We start from the raw sequence: 18,600 nt of genomic DNA, 5'->3' as shown, positions 1-18,600 counted from the left end.
AGATGTGGTCGATGCTCTCGCAGGACTTCTCCGACATCGCGGAGGCGCTCAAAACCGAGTCGGCAGGGTTTATGGGCTACCTCGAGCACATTGCGTCCAGCGTTGTGGGCCGCGGCGACGTGTACGCGGGCGACGAGGCTCTCGGGAAGACCGTCACGGACACGCCGCTACCAAACGCTGTGCTGCGGCGCTTTCAGGACGCAGAGTCGACGTACACGCTTCCCATTCAGCCGGAAGAAAGAGCAGCCTTCGAGGCATGGGCTAAGGCGAGTCATTTGAGCAGCGCAAACGCACCTCGCCGCCAGCAACACATGGCCGCAGGCACTCCCCTCAGCAAGTCAGAAGAAGGCTTGCCTGCTGGGACGCAGGGGCAGATTTCGCCGCTTGGCACGACACCAAACCGCCCCTCCGCCGAGTACCCCGATGAGCCGATCAACGAGGCCCGTCATCGGCTTCTGGGCTACAACGAGGTGGTGCTGCAGCGATATGTGTCGCTCGTGGGCGGCACGCTGAGTTCGCGCTCCAGCGTCTCGGCGTCGCCGGAGGCGCCGGAGCGAAGGCGGTGGCAGGGGGGGAGCCCGTCCTTCCCTGCGAAGTGTGGAGAGGGCGAGGGCAGGAGCTGCGCGTTGGATGCCACGTCGGGCAGGCCGCCTCCGGGCTCCGCCTCCTCTTTGGCGAAGACCCCAGAGTGCGGCCGCGTGAGTGAAGATGATTTTTTTGACCGATACTTTTTCCGCTTGTCGCAGCTCCGCGATGCGGAGCTGCGACGCCGCTGCGAGGCCCCTCCCCAAGTGGCCTCCGTGAGCACCTCTGTGGCGGCATCGCCGACCTCTGCGGCGGTCCCCGAAACGCCGTCGTCGTCGCCACAGTTACACATGTCGCCGACGGACGACAGAAGTCGGCAGAGCACCGAGGACGACGACTTTGCCGTTGTGCCGCTGTTCGCGAAGCGCGTGATGTCAGCAGCCAGTGGCTTTGTGACGGGCATCGATAACGCGCTGAACAGTGTTGTGGCGGGTGAGGTGTCGCGCTGCAGCGGCGCCGCGAGTGAAGCGACGCCTGCCCTTAACGAAGATAGTGCCAACGTGGACCCAAAGGACCTTGTGCACTACCGCGGCGCGAAGCAGCAGGTTGAGGACCTCGAATCGATGGTGCAAGAACTGCAGGAGGCGCTTCGCCAGGAGCGGCGACGTGTCGCGCAGCTCACAAGTGCGTTGGAGGAGCGAGGGATCGAGGTGCCAGCAGGGCTTATGACACCGGCACTGCCCTCGACGGCGGCAGCTCCCGCAAAGAAGGCGAAGACGCGCTTGGCAACGGTGCTTACTCCTGCCTGCCACACTAAACCGACGACTGCGACTCCCGCTGGCACTACCGCAGGCACCTCTTCCACCAGCGGTGGCGCGTCGGATACGCTGTTGACTGCCAGCACCGCGGCCCCACCCCCGAGCCACCAGAAGCCCAGCCGGGCTAGCTCCTTCACGCAGAGCACCAGCGGGGAGATGATCTCCGCGGCGACGGAGGAGGATACGTGGGTGTGCATGAGCCCAGGGGTGGAGTGAAGGCCTCTCGGCGAGCGGCGACAGATGGGGCGCAGAGTTGTATAGAATGGGGGGGACTTACCCTGTGGCACCACTTCTCGCCGTGGGTATGCCTCTGCGCTCTTACCGCAGGTGTGGCGGCTGTTCGTCAGAGGCGGGAGCGTGCCGTTGCTTTCTCCTTGTGTTCGCTCGCTCCCTCTCGCTCTTTCTCCCTCTCCCCCCACGCAATGCTGTTTCAGTCGTTCGCGGCGCTTCCAGGCCCGACTGCCGCTCTTGTTGGACGTCTGAAGGGAGAGAGAGAGATACAAGAGGTCTGCGTGTGTGTGTATGTGTGTGTGCTGGTGCCGCTTGCACTGGACCCGAACCGGCCGGAACATAGCTTGTCGCTCACGCAGGAGCATCGCTACGTGTATAGGTGCGTCATGTCCATATGTGTGCGAATGAGAGTGCGGAGCCCCCCCGCCCCTCCGCTTTCCTATCACACCGGGCGGGTGCACGAAAGAGTGGATGGCCGGATGGGGTGGGACGTGCTCTGAAGGCACGGCCAGTGGCCATACGCGAGAGAAAGCAAGAGTGAACCATAAGGTCGCCGGGACCCTTTCTCAACGGACATGGAAATTCACCGCTGCGCTAACAGGCCGAACAAAGGCGGCGCTTGCACAAAGCACGTGACGGCGCGATCGTGCCGCCCCCCTCTCCCCAATTCCGCCCCGATCTCGTCGCACTGTTCTCAATCCGGAGAAGAGCGTGAAAAGACGAACCGCCTCATACACAGGCGGTGAGCAGGGGCGAAGCGGTCGTTTCTCTTCCTGTTTACTCCCGTGGGAAGGGGGGAAGGGGCTGGTGAACGCACTTGCCGGATGCCGGAGGCGTCGATGCAGAGGTGCGGAGGAGAGAGCGAGCGAGGGAGACCTCAGCTATCGCTGGCCACGGCACGCCTTCAGTATCGGATACACAGGTGTGCTCTGCCTTCGTACCGGAAGGCATGCGCACAGCACTTCTCGTTCCTGCTGTGGGCGTTTCAACGCTCCCTCCCTTGACCATCGTCTCCCTCCTTCGTTCTCGCTTGACACTCCTTGGCGCGCGCTGCTCTGGCTGGCGGTGCGAGCGCTGGTGTGCGCGTGCCAGTGGCCGAATGTGCCTGGGCGGATACACTAGAAACGGTGCTGACGAGGCGGAGCCATGCTGACCATGCACTGTCGCGGTTGTGTCCTCCCCCCTCCCCCGCTTCTTCTACCCTCTCTCCTCTCCCTGTGTGCTTCATCTACCCTCTCCTTGCTTTCATTTTCTTTTATTCAGTGCCTGTGCTCGGCTGTCTCCCCCCCTCCCTCCCTCCCCCTCCCCCGCGCGCATCGCTCGCTTTTCCTCTATTATTCGGGCCGCCCGACTAGCTTCCTCCTGTACATGTGTGCTGTGTGCTGTGGCTCTCTCTCACCGAACCCTTCACCTTTCCACCTCTCCTACTTCGGTGATACGCCTCCCCCTCCTCTGTTTTTTTCTCCCTCTCTCTGTCTCTCTGTCTCTGTCGAGGTCGCGTGCCTTCTCTGTTGCTGCCTTCTCGTGGTCGTTGGGGTGATGTATGTACGTGTGTGTGTGTGTCTGTACGTGTGTCTCAGAGTTTCCTCCTGTTCAGTATGGTGTAAGCGCATGCCTTTGTATCGCTGAGGGGTTGTGTTATCACCCACCCCCTCTCTCCTCCTGCTGCCCCCCTCCCCTCCGCTCCCCTCCCTCCCCCTCCCCCACATCTCGTCATCTCAGATGTATGCGCCTCACTCGCATCTCTTCCATCTCTGACGCGGCTACACTTGAGCCCCCTCATCTTTGCGGCGCCCTCTCCTTACCCCGCCCGTCCCTCTCTCTCCCTTCCCCCTTCCACGGCTCTCCCTAGCCGACGGAAGGGCTGGCGGTGCTGTTTTTCTCGCCGCAGGTGGCTGCTGCCGTTGTTGCGTATGCCCGCCGCGCTGAGAGGTTGTCGCACCCCACCAGAGAGGAGGAGCAGGAGTAGGGGGAGAGAGGGGTGGGGGTGGGGGCGGGAAGGGGGGACATATTGCTTACGTGCATGAAGCGCGGCCAGACGTTTGCTTGAGCCCTGAGAAAAGAGAGAGAGCGCACACGGCCGCGCATGCGTCTTTGCCAATAGATGGGCAGGTCGTGCTCTGTGGGTCGATGGAGTGTCTCTCACTGGTCTCCTCTCCATGGCGAGGGACTTATGCCTCGTGAGGGCGCAGTTAGCGCAACCAGTCCCCTTACCTCTTCCTCCCTCCAAAAAAAAAAGAGAAGTGTTTTCTGATGGCGAACACCACTGCGGGACCCCCGCCTTCTCTCGTCGCCACACCTCTGCGCTCCATCGCTCGACAAGGCGGGAACACATATGGCGGCAATGCAGTCCCGCTCCCCACCGTCCACACCCCCTTTTACGGCATTTTTCCTGCCCCTCTCGCCTTTCCTCACCCTCCTCAACTCCCATCGTCCACCGCGGCTGTCACCGTCATCGACGATACACACACACACACACACGCACACAGAGCGTAGACACGCCGGTTGAGTTGCGCCCAAGTGAGAGTAGCAAAACTTCTTTCTCTTTTCCGATTGCTTGATCGGAGGTGTTTCTCTATGTGTCTGCGGCCCCTCGAACTTTCCCCCGTACTGCTTCGTCGTACTGCGCCCGCACGCAGACCGATCTCCCTTCCTCCTGCTCGCCCATCCACTCTCGTCCACATTCCTTCCCCTTTGGCGCACTGCTTCGCCTGCGACGTCGCTCCACCCCCCTTTTTGTATAATCCGCTCTCTCTCTCTGGCCCTCTTTCGCACCCTCATCGTCCACGCACATTTCACGGCGACATGCTACTCAGCAAGCAGCCTGGTGACACGGGTATCTATGCGACCGCTACGTCAAGTCAGGTTCGGCTGTATTACGCCCTCGATCGTGTATTCCCGCTTTATTCTGGCGGCGCGGCGGTAGCAAACACGTCTGATGCGCTGGGGAACGGGGGGCGGGGCGGCTTCGGGGGGATCGGCGCCTCCGGGACTTCCGCGTCCCCTGCGGACATTCCGCCGGATCTGCTGCCGTACTTTTCCAGTGCACCTACGTGTGTGCCTCGTGAGCACCTGCGTATGCTGTGCCGCCTCTCCGCTCTTGGTGGGGGCACCGGCTCTGTGGCAGCCGCGATGGCTGGCGGCACGGGCGTACGGAGTGGGGGACGGTGTGACGAGTATGCGCTGCCCGCTTCGCTTGCAATGCCTACCGCACACATGAGCTCTCCACCACCTCCTCGCTCAGCGGCGGAGCTCGCGTCGGCAACTTATGCAGCCTCTTGTAGCGATCTGCCGCAACGGCCGCAATCGCAGGACCGCAGCTCCGCGTACCACTGGGGCCCTGCACTTATTCCCTTTCATACAGTTCCCATTGGTGGCGGTGTCAGTGACGGCCCCGGCGAGAGGCGACTCTTAAGCTCTCATGCCGGCGCAAACGCGTCGCGGCTGGAGTGGACGACGACCACACTGGCCGCCACCGGGGCAGCTTCTACGCTGGCGGAGGAGTGCGCCCTGGTGCAGTCGTCAAGCCACATGAGCGGGAGCAGTGCGGTGGGGTATAGTGGGTCCTATGCCGTAGGCCCGCAGACATCATCATCCAGGCGCGCTGGTGGCAGCGGCGGCGCTGGCCCCCGTACTGATAGCGCTACCTCGACCGCTGCCGCCCCTACTGCCCTTTCCCTCAGTTGCGCCACAGACTGCCTGCTTCTCTTTGTGGCGAATGCGGACGGGCTGAGCTGGATCGGACGCAGCGATACCACGGCGTTGTCACCTCTCCGCGTACCCATGGCTCTGCAGATGCGACGGTGTGGAACCGGCGTATACAGTGGACTAGCCGGTGGCAGTGGCATCACAGCACCGCTGTTGACACCGCGCCCGCCGCGACCGTTTTCTGGTGGCCTTGGCGCGCCGGTGAGCACCTCCTTCCCGATACACAGCGCTGCGAGCAGCGAGCGGGCCGCCACACCACCCAACGCGGCAGCGGACCCCTCACTGCGGAACAACGCGCTTATGTCGGATGAGGACGAGGACGACGGCGAAGGCGGTGGCGAGCACCGGACAGGCGAGGCGAGTGCTGATGGCGGGCGGCGCAGTCGCGGTGGTGGGACAGATAGCAGCCGCCTTGGTAGTCTAACAGGCGCTGCTGGCTCGTCCTGCAATGATGGACTTGACGTGCTCGGAGGGGTGGCGCCGGCGACAATGGAGGGGCTCCCTGTGCAGAGAGCGGTGTCTTGTCATGAGCGCGTCGTCACCGCGTCGGGGTGGGATCCGCGCAACTCGGCCATACTGGCCTTGGGCCGGCAAAGCGGTGCGGTGCAGCTGCTGGATGTCGAGTACATGACAGGCACCATGGAGCGCAGGTGCTGCAGCCCCACGAACGCGAGCTGCAGCGCGAGCGACAACGGCACTACCGAGCCGTTCTTTGTGTCTACCGCCGGTGGTGCAGGCGCCGCAGGGGCCGGTGCGCTCGCTAGCGGCGGTGTCGGTGGTGCCCGTCTGGCGGCATACGCTGGCGGAGACCACCTCTCATACAGTGTGGTTCAGCATAAGAAAATGCTAGGCCCCGTGACGGCGCTGGATTGGATGCCGCAGTCCCACCTGACGGTTGTCGCCGCGCGGCGTCGCGACGGGCTTGGCTTCTACGCGGAGCTGCTCGATCTTCGCGCTTCCCACGACGGCGTTACGTATCTCGGGGCACCGCCCGAGGTCTTCGGCGTCCCTATCTACGCCCGCACAGCGGACAGTGCGGCCCCATACGTCCTCTGCAGTGCTGAGAAGGTGGCGTGTCATCCCTCGCAGCGGTACGTCGCCACGGTGGGTACCTCACGAGTGCGGGACATTGTGCAGCTGTGGGATGTGCGCATGGCGACGCGGCCGGTGGCGTACCAGGTGTTCACGCGCGCGGGGTACACCTCCCTGTGCTGGAGCGCGACAGAAGTGGGGGTGGTGCTTGGCACGACACGCGACGGCGGTCTGCGTGCGCACGCCTTCAAGGAGCTCGCACCGTCGCGCTCCCCTGCAGGCGGCCCTGTCGTCGTGGCGTCGCATCACTATGGCAGTACAGCTAGCCCTCACCTGAGCCCGAGTGGGCTTGGCTTGGGGGGTGCTGGAGGAGGTTGCGGGATTGGCCGCGGTCGCCGCCGCCGTGTTCCCAGCAGCGGCCCACCGCATCACTGCTCTACCAGCGGCGGAGAGCAGGAGGCGGATCGATGGGGCGTGAGCAACAGCAACCTTGCGAACAGCGGCTGCAGTGGGACAGAGGCCGAGGCTGAGGACGACTTCATGGACGACTCCGGCAGCTGTCACTCCGGCTTCTCTGGCGATGGCACCGGCACAGTTGAGCCCCCCATCGCCGACAGAAGCAACGCTTTAGTGCACGTCCATGTGAGGGCGCAGTCTGCCCTCAAGTGCCGGCTGCCGTCTCGCGTGCCTGCCGCTGCGGTCGGTTGGGTATGCCATTCCGTCTCGGAGTCGGCGAAGATGATCGGCACTGGAGGTATTCTGGGCCTCACGCAGGCGCACCACCGCGGTGGAGGCGGAGTGTCCGCTGCCGGCCCTCACCACGGCGCTGCTCCCGGTGCTCATCCCGCAGAGGGTGGTGCTGGCGACGTTGATGGCAGCGTGATGGCGCATGGCTGTCGTGCAGACTTGCCACAGCTGCTGCTGCTAAATGCCAAGAACGGGGAGCTGTACACGCAGGTGTACAACCCGGGCGGCAGCACGGCAACCAGCCTCGGCAGCAGCACAGCACTGGTCGCCGCCGGCCCCAACGCGTTCCTCACTCACCCCTCCACGGCGCACAAGACAGCGAGCTACGTGTACGAAGAGGCCGTGCTGGACCAGTTGGAGCGCCAAGCTGCTGCCGAAGTAGCCGATGGTATAGGGTTGTCTTGCGGAGTTGCTTTTATCTCTTCTGGACCCGGATTCAACGGGGGATTGGGTTTGCCGGGTGGGCGCCCAGGTGCCGCCGGCGTGGCCACCGTTGCTTCTTCCGCGAATAAGCCACGCGCATCAGGCGACAGCATCGCTGATGGAGTGCAGCTCTCAAGCACCGGCAGCTCTGTCACTGGCGGCGGCGGGGCTTGTGCTGCTGCTGGTGCTGACGTTTCGCCGGGGGCGGCCAGACCGAAGGGAAGACCGATGGACTTGATTGGGCTCGGTCTGCTGGACGAGGTCGAGGATGAAGAGGAGGAGGACGTAAGGAGCACGATACGGGCCAACGCCACCGCGGCGGTCCCCGATGACTATGAGCATCGCGTCGCCGCTGGCGTCAAGGAGGGGGGGCAGCAGCCCAGCTTTGGTTCTGTTCACTCTACCGCTCATGGCCTGCTGAGCATGGGGGAGACAGGGACTGCCGGAGCGTTTAGCGGCAGCGGCGCCGCAACTAAAGGCGTCCCGCGCGTTGGGCTTTGCACGGAAGCTGGGCCTACTCTGGTGGGCGTTGGCGGCTCGGCTGCTCCCACGGGCGAGCATTGCAGCGGCCCCAGCGGCGCCCGCCACGAGGGGGAGACGCTTGACCTTCGAGTCCCCTTGCGAGAGGCCGTCGCTGCGTCGCCGCACCGTCGGCCCGCTTCTCAAGGGCCGATGCTGCCACAGCCGTGGACGGGCACCATATCCGCACTGAGCCGAGGCGCCGCCGCGCCAGCAGCCGCAACGACCATTCCGCAAGAGATGAGCTTTTGTGAATTCCACCGACTCGAGCGTACGCAGCGTTGGTGGGGGCGGCTGCGTAGCGGCTTCGCATGTGACCCGCTGCACAACTTGGCAGTGCTCCTGCGTGAGGGTGTAGATCGGGAGGCGTACGCCACTTTCCTTTACGGCTGCTGTGCAGCACAGCTGCTGTTCCCCAGCTCTGTGTTGGTGGCACCAAAACCTAGAAGCGCCAGCACAGCAACGGGGCCGGCAGCGTCGTCGCTATCCCTCGTTTTGGGCCTGAAGCGGGCAGTGCCGGGGCTGCTGGAGCTGCTGGGGTCGGAGCGTGAGTTGCGGCGGCAGCTGGGGCTGAGCGGCAGCCGACTCTCCTCGCAGTTTCGCCTCAGCCAGCACCACCGACAGCTCGCGTCGACCAACGCAACGGCAGCTGGCGAGGCGGCTGGAACTGTGGAGCGACACAAAGGCCCGCCGACATTATCACTGCACCCATTCAGCGCCGCCGCTGCAGGCATTCATAGTGGCCTCACACCGCCTCCAGCGCACTTCAGGGGTCCAGCTATCAACGCTGGCGTGAGCCATACGGCGCCGCCACGCGTCAAGGGTGGAGCGGGATCCTTCGAGGCGACCGGTGGCGCTGCGGGAGACGGCGCGGCACACCGTCCGACATATCCCATGGTGATCGGCATGCTGCGGCAGCTGGTGCTCCAGTCCATGGGCTGGATATCACCACCTGCGTTCTGTCTTGTTGATGGTCCAGCTGAGCACGCCCCAGCGGGCGAGGGGACAAGCAGCAGTGCTGCCGCCGAAACGCTCCGTGAGGTGCAGACGACTCGGTCGCCGCCTCTGCAGGGCCAAAGCCATCTTCATCCTGCAGAGAAATTCTTCGTGCAGGGCGACGGCTTAGGCCAACAAAGTCTGCAGGAGGCCCTGGAGCGTCGTGTAGCCGTGCTGGTACTACTAGACCGTCTTCAGGAGGCCTCCGAGCTGCTGGCACTGTACGGTGGGCACAACGCGCTGTACCCCAGTATCGCTCTCACCCTGTCTGCGGCGCGCAACCGGCAGACAACGCTGATGAGTCTGGCGGCAGGCGACTGTACTGGTGTCACATTTTGGGTCCACTTGACGCTCACCTATGTGGAGCTCGTGATGCGCCAGCAGTCGTGCGGCGCGGCAGCAACAGAGGATGGGACGCCGCCGTCGGATGCTGGGAGCGTGGTCAGCGCCAGTGACGGCGCCACCACGAGTGGAACTAGGAGCACCGCTGCAGAGACGGAGCCTGCCAGTCGTTTCGATGTCCTTTTCACAGTGCCACAGCAGAAGGCGATGGTGCGACGCCTGCTAGAGAGGTATCCGCGCCTCGTGCTCTCCGACAAGGTGGCCCTCGCCACGGCGCTGCTCCTGCCCTCGCGGTACCACAGCGGCCACCTCGCCAACTTGATGGAGGTGCTTCAGGTTTTGGTGCGGCAGCAGTATCGGGGCTACACAACCATCTCCACGTGCGGCACGGCGGGCCAACGGCCGGCCGTTGAAAGCCAATACGCCTCGCCCCCCTCAACACCAGTGCCACCCGGGATGGAGGCGCAGCAGCAGGGGCGCATCGATGCAAAGTGCGCACCGCCGACCGGCCTACCCTCGCAGGCGGCGGAGAGCTCGTCCGTTGGTGCTGCTGTGCTGCCGGCGGCTCTTGAGTGTCACGGCCCTAGTTTGCCTGGCACCTCAGCTGCCCATGGCAGCGCGGATTCCCACGGCAGCGACCCTAGTGGCACCTTCGTGCTGAAGGCTGCTGCATCTGCTGATCACTTCGCCCCCATCTGCGGGTGCTCGCTGCTGCTAGTGACAGTGGTGGAGGGGGTCGGCAACGGCTGTGACGCACTGCAGCGCTACGTGGACGAGAGCGGCGATGTGCAGGCACCTCTGAGCTACGCGGCGGCATTCTGCGATGTGCTCTCGCCCACTGTTCGCATGTGGCGTGACGCATATCGGAGTCTGCTCAATGGCCAGGGGCTCGCCATGTGGCGCAGTCAGCACGACCTGCAGGTTGTGAAGCTCGTCAAGGCACGAGAGGAGGTGGAGAAGCGCGGGGGCGGCAGCGGCCCATCCGGCTGCAGCAGCTCGTACTACGGCTGGGTGGACGCGCACAGCGCTGCAGCGAGCGACCTGGCAAGTGCCGCCTCGGGTGCCATCGTTGCAGGCGCCACACGTGGCGGCGGTGTTGGTGAAGCCGCTGCCGGTGCTCCACAAGTAGTGTCCGCACCGACTCTCTCGAGTGGCCGCATGCCTCGGCCAAATGGATTTCCTGGCGCGTTGGGCGCACTGGGGGGAGACCTCAGTGCAGCAACTGGTGCCACCTCCGCTGCGGCGCTGATGTCCACGCAAACCGCCATGATGATGGAGCGCACGCTGAACCGGTTTGCGCAGACCACCGCCAGCACGACTGCTGACCGCGACCGCTCGCTGCGCGAGGCTGCCGCGACTTCTGGTGGGACCATCTCAGGAGCCAACGAGGCCCTCCACCGAGCTGTGGAGCTGCGGTGCAATTGCGGTCAGGCGATGCACGCGACGGCACCGAGCAAGAGCTCCATCTCGTCCATGACCTCGACGAACATGACCCGCAAGCAGCTCATCCCGTGCGGCAATCCGGAGTGCCGACAGTGGCAGTCGCCAATGTGCACCGTGTGCGGTGAGCGCATGGAGCACCGCGCGACGGAACTGCCGCCGGAGCGCTTCTTCGCATGGTGCAGCGTGTGCCTGCATGGCGGCCACTGGTGCCACCTGCGAGAGTGGTTCAGCAAGCACACAAAGTGCGCCGTCGAGAACTGCCCCTGCCACTGCTGCGACAGTGTTCATCTCTCCTAGCACAGGTCGCCGGCGCCTGTTGTCTCGCCCACCCCCGCCCCTCCCTCTTTGTCAGCTCCGTTCACCTCGACGGCTTATCGCATCACTCTGAAAGGACCGAAGAAAATGGGGCGACCGAAGCGCAGAAGAAAGGCGGATGTGCTGTACCGGCAGGCGCGCTCGCAGCGTCGAGCGGCGGCGAAAGGGTGTAGAGATTGGCAGCTCAGGGTGGGGGGCCGCTGTGGCGCGCTCTGTGCTTGGCCTCGCCCTCCTCCTCATCCGTCTGTCTCTCATCGCCCCTCGAACAAAAAAAGAACAGGGGAAACGAGCGGCAGCGTCTGTGTCGGGGCACCGCACCCGCACCCTATGTCTTCCTCTCCTTCGTTTCCCCATGCCGCCCTTGCGTTTCCCCATCCACCCTCTGTCTCTGTCCTTCTCCTCCACCCCCGGCCGATATGTGCTCGGCTTGCACGCGCGCCTGTTGCATCGCTGTCTTCACGCACCAAACCGCCGCCACTCTCCGGCGCCGTGCCCTCGCCGGCATTCGCCATCTCTGCCCCAAACCCGCGCCCGTGCCTCACACTTTCGGCTTATGCGAACTTGTCCACACACAGCACGCGCGCACTTTGACTTTCACGCCAGCTGCAGGAGGCGGAGGAGGCAAGGGCAAGGGGACAGGCGGGCTCGACCACCACTTAGCCTCCCACACAGGCGCACGCAGGTCGAGAAGACAGCGCGGCGTTTGCGAGCGAGTAAGAGAGCCTCCGTTCCCCACCCTGCCGCCCTTGCCGCCCCTCCGTCCAGACGTGAAACGTTCAAGCAGCCGCTTGCATCGCTCTGTATTGCATTTTTTCCCTGCTCAACCGGCACTGCATCCTTTACACCCTCGGTGCGTGCGGTCGCCGCCGTTGCCGCTCCGCTCCCTCCCCCACCGTTTTCTCCTCCCTCGAACACCCCATGAAGTACTTCTCGTGCCAGCCGGACTCGCACAACGCGTTTGGGTCGTTGACAAACGGTGTTCTGACATATTTCACGGTAGACTGCGCTCGCTACCGTCGCGTGGCGTCGAGCGGTATTGGCGATGCGGCAGAGGCGCACAACCTACTCACGGGAGGAGGCGCGAGCGAAGTAGGCAGCGCGCCTACGCAGCGCTCCAGTCAGCCACCCTTTCCTGCCGCTGTCTCTTCCATTAGCCCCGAAGCAGGGCACAGTGCCGCCCAGCAAGAGGTGCACTTCACTACCGAAACGCGCATGCACATTCAGCGCACCCTAACCCTGCCAAGCCCCTTTCAAGCAACGCAGTGCTGCTTCAGCATGGCGAATCGGACCGTCTTTGGCACTGACATGGCGTTTATCGGCGCCTCCAACGGCCTGTTGGCTCTCGCCGTGCTACAGGAGGATCTCTTGTTGTACGTGAGAGGAAAGGACCCGCAGAGCCTGCGTGAGCAGCTGCAGCGCGGGCAGAACGAATCGATCTCTACCCTGAGTCATGCCTCCGCGTCCTTGGCGTCAGCTAATGCTTCCGACAGCGGCATGGCCGCCTGCCAGCTTCCCTCGCCGTTGACCGCCTCTGCAACCTTACAATCTCCGTTACAGGGGGGAGGTGGTGGTGGTGGCCATCCTTCTTCCCCTCCCTTTATCGGCAGTGCCGCTGCTGCCACGGTGGGCGGGAGGCCGTCTGCAGGTCATAGGCTGGACCCCACCTCTGACTCCGCCGCATCCGCCTCACTGTTGCCGTACAAGGGTGGCGGCGTAGCGCGTGGTCTGTGCCGCAGAGACGCTCCTTCCACGATTACATGGATGCGCAATAAGCCGCTGGTGCTGGTCGGCTACACCTCGGGGTGGGTGGAATGGTACGAGGTATCCATCTCCGCCGCACGCCGGCAGGAGCTGCTGAGCCTGGAGGGGATTTCATGCAGCGTGTCAGTAATGCCGGCCGCCTTTGCTTATCAGGCCCTGAATCGAGACGCACGCACAAGCCGCATCGCTCGCGTCGCTGTGGGCGGTCAGATGGCGGGGGTGCGGACTGAGTTGGTCGCCTCGTGCTTTCTGGCGGGGGCCGGCTCTCTCGTCTCCAGCGACTACTTTCCTGCCAACGGGACAGTCGCTGTCGGGGGCGAGCGTGGCACCCTCTTCCTGTTCGACACCGACCAGCCGGAGGCGCCGCTGTGCGAGGTGCGACTCAGTACGCTGAGCGCGGCCTTCCTCTACTGCCACCCTTTCTTGCCTATTGTGGGTGTGCTGTCGCAATCTGTCTGGCCTGGAGAGGACGAGTTAATGACCTCGACAGGAGCAATGGGGACCCGAAGGCGACACGACAACGGTCCAATCTGGCGGCACGCCGACAGGCACAACCTTGACATGATGGGGGCATGCGTGGGCCAGGTGGACGGCGGCATCGACGCTTCTGCAGTAAGTCTGCATCGTGGCGTCGCGAGCGTCAACCGCGGCGTGAAGGCCTCGCCACTCGTACCGGCGGAGGGCCGACGGGGCGAGTCGGGCGGTAGCCCGCCGCGTCTCTTCTCCCTTCCCAAAGCGACGTCGTTGGCAGTAGCCCAGGCAGCGCCGAAGTCGAGCCGGCACGTTGGGTGGCATGATGAGGAGCCTGCGGCGCTGGCGAGCGCAGAACACATCGCCGAGGAGTTCACAACTGGCAGCAGCGCAGCGTCGCCGCTTGTGCCCTACAACGGCGGTGCCACCTCTCCAGAAGTCGGCGCTGCTTCGGCGCTGCACTCCGGGTGCGTGCTGACGCTGGTCGAGTACCGCAAGGACCCTCCGCCGCGGTCGCTGTCGCGCACCTGGCCCGGGGCGCAGTCCCCCCCACCCTCACATCGGCTGACGCAGGTGCTGCAGCACCGAATGGAAGGTGCGGCGGCGCGGTACGGCACCTTCTACACCTTCTCATGGAAGTTTAGCTTCAATTTGGAGCTTGCCGTTGGCAACCTCGAGGAAGGGGCGCTGCGCATCGTCCGCTTGGCTCGCATCATGGACCGAGATGCAGGCAGTGGCGCCGGCGGCATGGCCGGGAAGGAGGACAGCGAGGCCCCCGCGGTGGGCAACGAGCGGGACGCATCGTCGCCAGTCACCAGCACCGCCTCCGCCAACACGAGTGCGTATCAGGTGGTGCACGACTACAATGTACGTCTGCCTTTGCACTCGCTTGTGAACGTCGAGTACGTGTCGGCTGCGACGTCGTCGCTTAGTGCACTGGGCAAAGTATCCTCCCGGACGGAACCAAAGATGGCCTCGGGGAGCAACGGCTGCAGTGGCACCACAGCGGATCAGGCACTCTTCCAGCAAAATACTGAGCTCTGCCAGCCGAGGATGGCGCTGCTTGGCACTGCTGTCGACCCGCGGTGTCGCCTCGGCTTCTCTTCAGTCTCCCCCTCGCAGCCAAGCACCACGGCGGGAGGGCTGTGCCAACCGGTGAATTCACTCTGGGCTGGACTGGCTGTTGTGTCGACGCCGTGTGGCGCTCTACAGCGCGAGCGCAGCCTCATCGACAGCGCTGATTGCTATGGTGGCAACATGAGCCTGTTTGGCGCTGGCGGAGGCCGCAGTGAAGTCTTGAACTTCCTATACTCTTCAGCCGGCTCGAGGGCCCGCAATAGTGCAGCGGGCGTTATCGGAGGCTCCAGCGTGAGAGGCCGTGCCGTGGGTGGCAGTGGCCCGCAGTTGAAGGAAAACGCGCTAGCGGCGGCGATGCTGCAGCCCTTCAGGGAAGGTGCGTTGGTGGCTTGCCGGATGCACAATCATGGTGGACACGGCGGAAAGAGCGGCATTCAGAGCGGTGCCGACCCCACCTCAAGCCACTGGCCCGCCCCATCCAACATCACCTCCATCTCCACGCGGCAGCTAAAGCAGCAGCGACGGCGCCCACGCGATCCGCGGGCACCTGCTATCACAGTCCCCAGCTACGCTAAGACGAGTACCAAGAACGAGATCGCGAGTGCGGCGCTGATTTCGGCTGAGCAACGTTTTGACCTCCACGGCGCACTCCGAATAGGGCCCGGCAACGTGTCGTGTGTCGCGGGAATGAACGCGGCGGGCGAGGTGGCGTCGGTACCGATTGAGGTTCGGGCGGTGTCGGCGTGGCACGAGGAAGGCAGCGTGTTCGTCGGCCTCGGACCCACACTCTATGCCGCAGACCTTGTCTCTATTCAAGGCATCGAACAGCTCATGCGGCGGCGCTACGCGGCCGGCTTTGGCCTCTCGTCCTTGGCGAACCTCGCGGCAGTCAAGAAGGTGCGCGGCTTTGGTAGCGAGGATGTAGCCCTGCTGTTCTCGTACGTAGCCACGCTTGAATCGGTCTCGCTCGTGGCTTCGTGGGGGCCTGTGCCGTCACTGATGGAGCTGCTGGGCAGCTCTCCCGTGGCCAGGCGCGGCGCCGCACAGAGAGAGGCGGCGGCGAGGGTGCAGGCGTGTTTGGGACCTGCGTGGCACGCCACGACGAAGGCGTGCGTGTTTCACGAGGACCTGTGCTGTCTTCTTGTTTTGCGGGCTCTGCGTTGGCTGCCATCCTCACTGGCGGAGGAGGCGAGGCAGCCATGGCGAAGCATCTTGCAGCTGCCGTCCCTCGCAGACGCGGTGTCCGTGCTTGGGGAGAGCAGCCCCAACGTGGACATCGAGCGCGCCGTTGCGGTGGAGGTGACGCACGGGCACTACCACGAGGCGGCGGAGCTGCTGCTCCGGTTCGCCAGCCGCTCTCCAAGCTACGGCGCCATCGCTGCCCTCCTTCGCCGCCCCGCAGAAGCGCAGTCTATGGTGTGCAACAGCGACCCCCGGGTATGTGCTTCATTTCGCGCCTCTCTCTCTCCGTGGCTGCTCGTCGTTTTCCACTGCCTGTGCGGCCCCTGCGAGGAGCCGTTGCGCTTCCAGTCGCACGGTGCGATAGCGGCAGTGGAGGGGAGACACGACGGCGCGGCCGCCGTGCAGACGTCGCTGCCCCTGCACCTCTACCGGCACTCGGCTTTGCCCTTCTGGGACCGCGTCGCCCTGGCCGTGGTCATGGAGGCAGGTACGACGGCTGCGCTCAGCCATGTCATGCAGGAAGCCCTCCTCCCCGAATGCAGCCCGATGCAGGCTGTGCTGCTTCAGCATGGCATTCACCTCCGCACCTTTGCTGCCATGCAGGAGATCGTCGACTCCACTGGTGACTTCCAGCTGGGCGCCTGCCTCTTCGCTCGCCTCGGCGTTCTCACCACGGCGGCGGCTTTAGCCTTTCCCTTTTTGCTGGACAGTGAGACAAGCGCCGCCGCAGCGACGGAGCGGACGTTGACGGCCTCGCTGGCTGCGCACAGCCTGCCTTTAGAGTTGACGGGCAGCCCCGAGCTCTCTGTCACTTCGCCTGCCTATCAGCTGTACGGCTATAGCGTGGGTGGCGACGCCGGTGGTTACGATGACGGCAACGGCGAGGGCCCGGGTCGCGACAGCGTGCACGGCCGCTTCCCGTTCTCGTACCTGCGGTCCAGCCGCAGAAGGCGCAGCGCAACTCAGCCGCCTCCCGCGTTAGCCGGTGACGAGGAGGGCTCCATGGAGAATGGCGTGGCGCATACGGCGTGGCTCGTGCGCAATAGTGCGCTGCCGCCGCCACCGCCGCCATCAGCGAATGCCCACGGCGCCGTTAGGCTGCGTCGCTCAGCAGACGTGAGCGCCGTCGGTGGCAGCCTTTCTCCTGGACACGTCCTGCGCGCCGCAGTCTCACCAAGGGATGAAGGCATGTGTGACGATGATGGGAACGATAGCGGCGACGACAGCGACCTGGGCGCCTACGGCATCGACGACGCTGACGCGGATGTACCATGGGTGTGGTGGGCCGCGGCATACCGCTCTTTCCTCGACGACGAGCAGGCTTTCGTGCGCCGCACAACGTTCGATGTTGAGTGTCAGCAACTTCGTAGTCGCGCTTTCCTGGCTCGAGACGGTGGTGCCGCCGCCGCCACGTCTTCGCCCAGTGCTGCCCTCGCCTCAGCAGCTGAAGCTGCGTGCATTGGTCGCTGTGGTGGCGGCTATCACCACCTTCACTCTACTCCACGACAGGATGCTGAGATGGTGAGTCTGAGTCGCTCTTCTCCCTTTCCAGTGGATCTCGCGTCGATGCCAGTTGTACAGGGGGCAGCTCGTGGCGCTGTGGCTGCCGTCAGCACCGCAAGTGGCGGTGATGCGGGCATTGACCAGAGTCTTCCGGCTGGTGCACCGTCATTTCCTTCCTCGGCAACGCCGTTCTTTGCATGCCTTCGCAGTAGTGGCGCGGCACACGTCGCTTCCATCTCGCCCCCGTACGCGTCCGCCTCCATGAGGTCGATAGAGTCGAAACTCTGCGTATGCGGGGAGCAGCACACGGGAACGCAGCTTATCCGGTCACTGCTGAGCATCTGCAGCACGAGACCGACGCGGTGCGCCGTGTGCCTCGAGCCCGTGCGCCGAGGTGCTGTGGAGGTGGCCACCGCCTTTGCCTGGTGCACATCATGCGGCCATGGTGGTCATGCGTACCACCTGCAGAGCTGGTTTCGCACGCACCGGCGCTGCCCTGTGAATGGGTGCGACTGCCATTGTGATGAGGACTCGAGCTTGTACTGACTCGCCCGCTCACCGTTCTGCTTCCCCCTCCCACTCCCCCCCACACCCCCACCCCCAGCGAGCGCAGAGTGGACTGGGGAGGAGCGCGTACGCGCGCATGTGCTGCAGAAGAACGCAGCAACGACCACACGCGCACAGAGAGCGACAGAAGGAGGACAAGAAGGGGCCGACTATCCCCAGACGGCACAGCTCTCTGCGCCTGCGATTCGACGCCATCGTCATCGCCGTCTTCGTGTAAGACGCAAAGAGCACCCAGGAAAGAACAGCGGAGCAGTGTGACAGGCAATGGCACAGATCCATGATGGGTGACGGCACGACGTCTTCCGCTGCCGCTCTCCCTCCCTCCCATTCGCACCCGTATTCCACAAAACGAGCTTGGGACCCCTCCTCCACCCCCCTCCCTATGGCCGGCCAACTCGTCCGCCACCGTTCCCTCTCTCCTCTCTCCCCCCGCACCCTCCTCTCGTGCCAACAGCACGACACAAGCACCTGCACCGGCACAAGGCGCACAGCAGACGTATCGGTGCCGTCGTGCCGTCTTCGACATCCGTCTTATCGACCAACACACACACACACAGCTTTTTCTTTTAGTGTCTTGTGCGCCTGCATGTTTTGTATGCATCGCGTTCTTCCTGCGCAGAGGCGCGTGCGCTGAATGCCTCTCGGCTGCTCGCCACGTCGACTGCTGCCTCCCAAGCCCGTTTCGTTGCCCTTTCCTTCTTCCCCCTCTGCACCGGCAGCGTGGCCTCACGCACTGCGCCATCGCATCTCGGGACGCCGCGACGCCGTGCCGTCTGCTCTCTTCTCCGTCTCTGCCATTCAAAGGGCGTCAGCTTCAACTCGAAGACCCGTTGCCTCACAGAGATCGCAGGGCCCCTCGGAGACGCTGCTGGCCTTTGATGAGCCTTTTCCTGGCACTGGTAGCCTCTCAGCAGCCAGTTACTCTTGTGTGCCATGGACA

The 18,600-nt window shown here is 64.3% G+C and overlaps 3 protein-coding genes across 3 annotated transcripts; all 3 read left to right on the top strand.

Annotated features, from left to right (window-relative positions):
* Nucleotides 1–2: 2 nt before the first annotated feature.
* On the top strand, nucleotides 3–1,559 carry LSCM1_05330 (uncharacterized protein; the record flags this gene model as incomplete). The annotated part of the gene is made up of 1 exon (XM_067322801.1): nucleotides 3–1,559. The coding sequence occupies one exon, from the start codon at nucleotides 3–5 to the stop codon at nucleotides 1,557–1,559; it is 1,557 nt and encodes a 518-aa protein (XP_067178166.1).
* Nucleotides 1,560–4,379: 2,820 nt separating this feature from the next.
* Nucleotides 4,380–11,081, top strand: LSCM1_05329 (uncharacterized protein; the record flags this gene model as incomplete). Its single annotated transcript, XM_067322800.1, has 1 exon — nucleotides 4,380–11,081. One exon carries the CDS (start codon nucleotides 4,380–4,382, stop codon nucleotides 11,079–11,081), a length of 6,702 nt encoding a protein of 2,233 aa, XP_067178165.1.
* Nucleotides 11,082–12,017: 936 nt separating this feature from the next.
* On the top strand, nucleotides 12,018–17,639 carry LSCM1_05328 (uncharacterized protein; the record flags this gene model as incomplete). Its single annotated transcript, XM_067322799.1, has 1 exon — nucleotides 12,018–17,639. The coding sequence occupies one exon, from the start codon at nucleotides 12,018–12,020 to the stop codon at nucleotides 17,637–17,639; it is 5,622 nt and encodes a 1,873-aa protein (XP_067178164.1).
* Nucleotides 17,640–18,600: the final 961 nt, after the last annotated feature.

Source organism: Leishmania martiniquensis, chromosome 25 (assembly GCF_017916325.1).
Source record: "Leishmania martiniquensis isolate LSCM1 chromosome 25, whole genome shotgun sequence".
Lineage (NCBI taxonomy): Eukaryota > Euglenozoa > Kinetoplastea > Trypanosomatida > Trypanosomatidae > Leishmania > Leishmania martiniquensis.
Note: the sequence above shows the minus strand (reverse complement) of the source record. Positions and strands in the feature narration are given on the sequence as shown.